General features: G+C 41.9%; 1 protein-coding gene across 1 annotated transcript in view; it reads left to right on the top strand.

Moving 5' to 3' along the window:
- Positions 1-419: 419 nt before the first annotated feature.
- Skap2 (src kinase associated phosphoprotein 2) overlaps positions 420-8,422 on the top strand; it is a 154,221-nt gene continuing 146,218 nt past the window's right edge. The window contains exon 1 of the mRNA XM_021190526.2: positions 420-650. Within this exon, the coding sequence (XP_021046185.1) occupies positions 584-650 (67 nt within the window). The 5' untranslated portion in view covers positions 420-583. The remainder of the gene's footprint in view (positions 651-8,422) is intronic.

Raw genomic sequence — 8,422 nt, 5'->3', positions numbered from 1 at the left:
AAGAGAGCCATTGCCAGTTGGAGTGTTATGGTGGAAACTTCTTGGTGGGTTACCAGACGGCGGTTTAAACCTTGGTGGGAACGACCACTATTTAGATGGCCCCTTAACGGGAAAGTGCGTAAGCCTTGCGGAGGCGTTATTTTCCGGAATCCTGGAGAAAGAAAGGGGTGGCTAACGTTCCAGTAACAAAAATGGCGCGGGCGAGCTTCAAGGCCCGGTCAGGTGACATAGTTCCCATTCGCTCCCTTCCTCCGGAGGCCTCGCCTCCTGCTCGCTTCCGCGTATAGGCGTGGCCTGTCCGGCGGTGTGTGGGCGTGGCCTACCCCGAGGCGCTTTCTTCGGACAGTCAGACAGGAAGGTCTACGCAAGCGCAGTCAGGTTTTAAGGCAGGTCTCCCCGCCCCCTCACCTATAGCCCCGCCCCGTTCTCCCCGGAGGGGAGGGGCAGGGCCCGGTGTCCAGCGACCGCTGGCTGGAGAGCCAGTGACTTCCTTGTTGGCAGTCTCGGACCGGCCGTGTCCGGAGTCGTAGCCCCTCGGTGCTTACTCGGACCGCTATTGCGAGTCTAGGTCCAAGCCATTACCATGCCCAACCCCAGCTGTACCTCCTCTCCCGGCCCTCTCCCTGAGGAAATTAGGAACCTGTTGGCAGGTAAAGAGCGGGAAGGGGGCGGTGACGCTGGGGGCGGGGGCGCGGGGACGGCGAGCCGGCAGGGACAGAAGCGCTTAGCCCTCACCCTCTGCGGAGGGTGGGGGGCGGGCCGTATAGGGGGACTGGGATGTCGGGACTAGAAGGGAGTGGGCGTGTAAGCTGAAAAGTGCTGATCCTCCCTGGAGAGCCGGACAGTTATGCGTTTCGTGAAGACCCGAATGTGAGGGCGGGAGATGGACAGCAAATGTTGATGAATGCATGTTTGAAAACTGCGAAAGCAGAAGTCCAAGCACTAGTTGGTGGCCTGGCCAGTAAGGATGCAGGTGCCTGCAAAGACTGCAGGGCTGCAGGTGTTGGAAGTTAGGAGGCCAAAAGGTACTATTTCCAACCCCACCCCCATTTTTTTGAACAGTCGGGTCAAACATGTTTATAGTTTTGAAGGGTGCCCAAATATTCAAATAGCCACTATTTTTTCAGCCTCAGTAACTATTAAAAGTGAAAAAGGAAGGCTGTGTTAAAAGTTCTACTTCCTGTATCATGTGATCAGGAACTTCATCTTTGCAACCTCATCTTCCCCTTTTCGGTTTTACATTCCCATTTATAGGAACTTGTAGGAGTTGAAATGTGGTTCCTCAGTTAGGTCAGTAATGTCTGGAGGTGTGTAGTTCCACTAAGCATCAAGAAAGGCTCGATAATTCTGCACAAAGTAGAAAATACATCTTCTTAGAGCATCACAAGTCTCACCTATCCTGATGGTCTTGGATACCAACCACCATATACTTTGTCTTGTAGATGCTATCATCTGGAAATGGAATAATTTTAGTTTGGTAGTCTCTAAAACATTCCTTTCGATATTGATCATGGATAAGAGAATTAAAAAGTTTTGCTTAGATGCCTGTGCTGTTAACTGTGTATTTTAGTCGTTAAAAACAATGTCCTCTAAAAGGTACATTTGAACTAGTAGTAGGTTACTGTTGCAACAGTATGAGAGCAAGCATCATATAATACCCTGTTAAGGTGTTGGGTTGCTTACATCATGTGTGGATGGAGACTTGTGTTTGTATGAACATGATGCAGGCTGAGGGTGTGCTATGTCACTCTGAGAAATGCTTCTCATCATTAATGGATATCACTAAGAGAAATGATGGAAGAACTGTCGATGCTGATTTAAGGAAGTGTTTTATTTTCTTACATGAGAGCTTAGAGAAGTACCGGTTTGGTCTCATTACAGTTAACATTTTATGGGGGGAGGGGCAATGCAGGAATTGTATGTTTAGAAAAATATCTTAATAATTAGATCAGAAAAATGTTTTGTTCCAGAAATGTCATCATTTTCAGGTTGTTCTAGGTCCATATTTGTAATTAAAAACAACAACAACAGCAACAACAATAACCCGGTTTCGCTTCTAAAGCTGGACAACTCCTTTAGTAGTCAGGGTATCATGTGGACCCACAGTCACTCTTCCAACATCCTATGATGTGTGACTACAACACCCATCACCCACTGACCCTCACAGATTACAGATTGTTTTTGCTTGCTCCTGTATCATGTAAAGAGCTCAGGATTATACATTTACCCGCTAATCCTAACTTTCTGTGTATTTCTGCCATCTTTTAAATTAGAGGTTGAACTAGCATAATGTTTGAAATTAGTAGTTTATAAAATACATGAGGGATTAGAAACAAATATCAAAACAACTGTTTGCAGATTACAAGTTAGCATTACATTTTATTCTTAGAAGATATTTTTAGCTCATGGGTGTGATATATAGTAAAGGAATAGAGGAAAGTGAGCTAGTCTTCATGGCTTAAAACAACTTTAAACAAGCTTTCAAAGAAAGTTAAGATTTTCTGTGTAATTAACATCCTTAGATGCTCTCAGTAGACATTTGTCCCTTGAATCTTGTGGAAAGGCAGGATGACAACAAGTCTGTCACTCAGGTGTTCTTGAGAGAAAGTGCATGGTACAATTTAGAATTGTAAGATTATAGCGAAGTGATTGCATTGACTTGGATTTTAGAGGTATTGCTGGCATAGCTCTATGGTGTATAGATAGAAAGATAGTGCATTCTTTTTTAAATTGAAGAAGAGATATTGATCCTGGTAGTTGTAAGCAGTCAAGGCTCTTAAAATGCACGGCACAATGTGGATTAGATAGAAACCAACCTTTCCAGGAGTTTCAAGACCTTTGCTTTCACAAGAAAGAAAATAATCTCATTTATGTTTCCTATGCTCGTCGTGTAAATTATCAGATGCCACACAAGTGTTTGCTGAGATAGGTGCTCAAATTTATGTTTTTTGTAATCATGGTTTTTCTTTGTCTTTGTTTTGTGTTTTGATTACAGTAGCTTTTCACTACCATTTCAATATTTGTCCTCTTTTCAAGCCTTCCCTTTAAAAAAGTAACTGTATGGAAATGCAAAAATAAAGTCACTATCTTTAACTCTCAATTAGTAATATCCTTGAGAGAATGACAATGTAATAGTTTGAACAGTTATATTTTTTATGGAATCAGTATACTAAAAATTAATGCCTTTATTTTTTTAAAAAAATAAGAAATGTTAAATTATTCTTTTTTAGTACAGTTTATGTAAATTTTTGTTGAATCAGCCTTTGACATCCTCCACTCTCAAACAATGAAAGAACAGGTTTATCCTGGATAATTCAAACCAAAGGATAGCCCCAAGCCTTGGCCATTTAATCTTACCCTATACCCAAATATTTTGACTAGAACTAATAGCAAGCATGGCCTTGATTTATGTGGGCTCTTCTCTGGCAGGCAGAAGGTGAACAGCCCTGGGAGTGCTGCCTGCTGCTTGCTGCCCGCAGCTCTCACTGGTCTAATCACCCTGGAAGGACGGGGCTGCTAGAAGTTCGCAATCAGATATTTGCACTCATTCTCAGCCATTCATATCATGACAACAGATTTTAAATGCGAAGTGTTACCTTCTTAATAAATTAGAAAATAAAACCACTTTTGGAAGAAAATAACCATCAGGGCACTGAAAAATTAAAACCAAATTGAACAAACCATAAGAAAGTGATTATATGGTTTCAGCAAGATGACCTTGAGATTTGTTCAGATGGCAGTTTTGATTAGAAATATTGCCTTTCCCCCCTACTGGGGATTTCCAGGACTTTTTTTTTTTTTTAACACCTTCACACAGTGTAATAGATAACACTGTTTGGGGCATTTGATAAAGAATGCAATTCAGTTGAAACCTAGGTAGGGTTTTTTCAATGCCAAGTGCACTATGGCTTGTTTCTCACCTTTCCAATTCCTGTTTATAATTTGGTCACCATTTTAGCTTTATTTTCCTTATAAGAATTATTTATGGTATATCTAGTGTTCATAGCTTCCTTCTGGAGCACTGGCTGAGTATGCAAAGGGAAGAGTGCCACCTACTGAGTCACCAATAGTCACCTTCTTCTAAGTACCTGGATTATCCAACAGAGCAAGGACAAGCCTCCCCATTTTGGCAGCAGCAACTAATGAGGATAAAGTTGATAAGAGAACATTGGATCTGAAAGTGAACTCAACCTCTAAGATCCTTCCTTCTACAAATATGGATATGCGTTTAAAAACCAAGGGTCCAGAAGTTAATAGAGATTTTGTCTGGGTGAAATAGTATCTGTAAATGAAGAGGTAGCATTAGGAAAATTACTTATCTATTTACTTGAGAGTAAAATACCTTCTTTTTTCTTGTTGGGGGCTATTTTAGCATGGCTTTTCAGTGAAAGTATTTTTCCTTGGATTACTAAGTAAAGCTCTTGAAAGTATGTGTATTTTAAATAGTCAATCTCATCTTAATCAGCATTAGTTTCTTTCAAAACATCTAAATGTACTAAAAAATGAACTTTCCAATTATGTTTATCTCTGCTGATACTCGCCTTGAAGTGTTTGTAAAGAGAAGGTAAGGGCACCATAGGAGGGAAAGGCTCTGGTGGTTTGAAACACAGTTCAGTTGTTGCCCATAAATTGAATATTAAGTGTCATATATGGGTGATAAAAGTGGCACAGGCTAGGTTTTATATCCTCATTATTTATTTAGTTTGTCTTTTTCAATTAAAGCCAAGTCTATCTTTTTCATCCCACTGAGTTTACGCTTCTCTTCCAATCACATTCTGAACACATTACATTAGGTGCTATCCAGTGGTGGGTGGGAATAGTGTAAATCTCAGACAAGTGTGTTACTCACTGTGGTTTCTTTGAAGTGTGTGGTGGAAAGATTTTGATTAGATAAACCTAAAGAGGGTGAAAGATGGCCAGCCTTATCTTTCAACAGCCCAGCCTTTTATCATAATAAACCATTTAGCCTGTATCGCCAGTTTTGAAAATTTTATTATAAAATTCAGATTTGCTTCACCCCCTGCACTTGGTGATCTGTGCTTCTTCATGTCTTTTGTCATGTTTAAAAGTCTACACTTCAGCAGTAACATGCGAAAGTGCAAAGTAATTCAGGGGAAGGCATTGGCTAGAACAATCAATAAATTTTCAATTAGCCAGTTTCCAACTTCGGGTGTTTTGCTCCACTGATCAGCATGTGCCCAGTTGAATTGATTTTTATATTTTCCTCAGTAGCTGTTTGGTTAGACCATTCTCTGTTTTAACAGAAAGTGGGATTCTGTTCTGATGGCAACTGAGTAGGTTTTAAGTTAACACATTAAGTTGGGGTGACTGACAGCTCATTGAACAAAGTAAAATCTGTTTCCCACCATTAAGTAGGGAGACATGTGAAATTAAACAGTAAAGCCTTCTGGGGGGGGGCAGGATTATTTTTTACGGTTATTTTATTGATGTGAGACTCAGCAAACGGTGGCTCACCCCAGTTCTTGCTTTCTCCTTTAGGCAGATTCAGGCTAGCACAGAGGTGGTGTGTGTGTGTGTGTGTGTGTGTGTGTGTTAGGTCCAGACAAGAGGGAGGTTACCTTGTTCCCCACCTCCAAGCTGCAGGTCTTATTCTAGGCTGTTCCAGAGTTGGGGTTTGTGAGGATAGGTGCTGAACTCTGACTGCCTCGTGGAGGAATTTATCACTGGAAGACTTTTTTTCTTGTACCTTTTTACTATGGGATTACCATGGAAGATGGTGTGCCGGGCGCGGTGGCGCATGCCTTTAATCCCAGCACTNGGGAGGCAGAGGCAGGCNGATTTCTGAGTTCAAGGCCAGCCTGGTCTACAGAGTGAGTTCCAGGACAGCCAGGACTACACAGAGAAACCCTGTCTCGAAAAACCAAAAAAAAAAAAAAAAAAAAAAAAAAAAAAAAAAAAAAGTGTGTGTGTGTGTGTGTGTGCGCACAAGAGTGTGATACTTGTCCTCACTCAGTCTAGAGGAAGGCAGGGTGGCAGTTTTTCTAGGGGTTCACATGTATAAGAACCACTCAGTGGGCAGGATGTTTAAGTGCTCACTTCTCAGGGGTCAGTTGTCTGCTGAGTGATTCTCTGATGTAACTGCCCAAGGATTGCTGGGCTCTTAGAACACATCTTTTCATTTTGTTTTCAGACCTTAACATTTATGGACAAAGCAGTTGTAAATCTGATCTTTCAGCCGCCTTGCCCCAGATTTTTACAGCTGTTCCCACTGGATGGCTTACTCTTGACAAAGTTAAGGTATAACAGGAGCAAAAAATTACCACCATGTTTACTTTCACTGAGCTAACTTTTTCCTGTTGCTAACTTGCAGATGATGCCCATGTAAGTGTTGGTGAGTCTTCTGTTACATGCAGGCTGTGCTGACCTGCGGCCTTTGATGGTACCCCATCGGTCTTTTGCGTTGGTGGCACCCTCTTTTCCAAGGCTTATTGGCATAAGCCCAGTAGCCGCCTCCCACCCCTCAAATCCCGCTCTTTCGTGGCTGGCGCCGGTGGGTAAAATAAAACTTCTTTTTCGGAGAAAAAGGGAGTCAGTCCCTGGACTTAGGGGCCAGCCTGCGCAGGCTGACCTTTTCCTGTAGTCAAATTACCACGTTCCCCGGAATTACAGAAAGGAGTCAGTGAAATCTACATATGAACAGGAGGACACGACCTCTAAAGGAAGGTAAAAAGGGCCGCGGCGGCTGCTAGCTCACCGCGGCAGGCTATTTCACCATTTGCAGGGTTATTTAGAGCACAATAAAAAGCTTCAAATCTCTTTTCCAACCAGCCAGAGGAGCGCTTGATTTACCCAAGAGTTTTATTGCTGCCTTTTGAAATATTACTCTGGCTTTGAGGTACAAAGCCGCAGATCCAGCCCCATTTGTCTAGCATGGCTGTCCCAAACTCAGCTGCTCTGTGCCCAGCTCTCTGTTCCCAGCTACGTGGACAAGAGCTGGAGGTTTAAGGCTGGTTGGGTTTGGGCTGGTTTCTGGGGGGCAAGGCTGGGGCACCCCAGGACAGCCTGGTCCATGATCCCTGTTCGAGGGCTGGCAAAAGCCCCGGGGAGAAAAGTCGGCAGACTGCGCAGTACCGCTATTGCTGCCAGAGCAGGCTGGCGCGTTTCCTCCGTTAGATCTGAGGCAGTGTATATTTTAAGACGTCAAAAGCTTAAATACCAACCAAGTCTATGGGCAACCAACAAACCGGATTACTGCAGCTTTTCCCAGCTAAAATTCTCGTTAAACACCACCTCCAGCAAAGCAGTTTGTTCCCTGTATCCTTCTGGAGAATTATCGAAAAAGCCAATGTTTGGAAAAATCGTCCTAATAGTAAAGCATTTTCTAGGAAAAAGCTTGGGAATAAATATATTAAACGTATCATTTTAAACGTATAAATGTTTTCCAAACCTAGTCCTCCTCTTGAGAAATTTGGATTTTTCCTACACTTTTTCAACAAACGTTTTCTCAAAATAGAGGGATGGGTTCCCATTTTCCAGACACATTGGGTAGGCTTTTAGGAAACAGCAAGTTGAGCATGCAGTGTCTTTGTGGTGGTTTTCTGAGTTTTTATAAAACTGAAATGACCTTTTAAAGAAATAACTCTTGGGCAGTAATTTGTTCTGTTATTGCTTCCGGAGATAGAAAATAGATCCTGTTTGTTTAAACTGGGATTGCATAATGAAAATGTAAAATAGGCAATTAAATACTCGTGGAAGAGGGAATTAAAGACAAACATTGATTGAAAATAACATTAAGCAGACTGTTCACTAGTCTATGTGTCTGTGAGTCTTTCAAGTATAGGGTGGGTTGGGGAGGGCTAGCCCCAGTAGCCTGCTACTTCTTGGTCCACTTTTTAAAAAGTTACTGTATGGATGAATACTACGAAGCCAATGATCTCTTTCCGCAACAGTCAGCTTGTCCAGAGGTGGCCTGCTCCTGTTCCTGTGGGTAGAAGCTGCTGCTTCAAGTTTTGCTCTTTTGAACCCACTTGAGAATTTGTCCCAGGTCTGCTGACCTCTACCTCTGCCTCTGCCTCTGCCTCTTTCCTCCATATTTTAGGGGCCACAGAAGGAAAGAGGAGCCAGGTCATTTTGCTTTCATTTTGTTTGATACTTACTTTTAACATATACTTGCTGTTAAGAGATTGTTTCATGTTTTAATCTAATTTTTTCCTTGTATTATTGGCTTAGCAAAAAAATACGCATTATGAATCTGTAACAGCTTTATCCATGTTACTCATTGGAGCAAAATACTTTCTGTAATCAGGAATTTAAAATTGATTAGATTCTAGGTTATATAGTAGGTTTTAAATGGTTAAGTATGAATACAATTGAGATTATTGTACTTTTCAGTACTTATGTGTAATATTACGTTTTGATCTTTTTATCACTGTTAAGTTAGGAGACAAAGTAGTTAGAGAAA

Source organism: Mus pahari, chromosome 2, assembly GCF_900095145.1.
Source record: "Mus pahari chromosome 2, PAHARI_EIJ_v1.1, whole genome shotgun sequence".
Classification (NCBI taxonomy): domain Eukaryota; kingdom Metazoa; phylum Chordata; class Mammalia; order Rodentia; family Muridae; genus Mus; species Mus pahari.
Note: the sequence above shows the minus strand (reverse complement) of the source record. Positions and strands in the feature narration are given on the sequence as shown.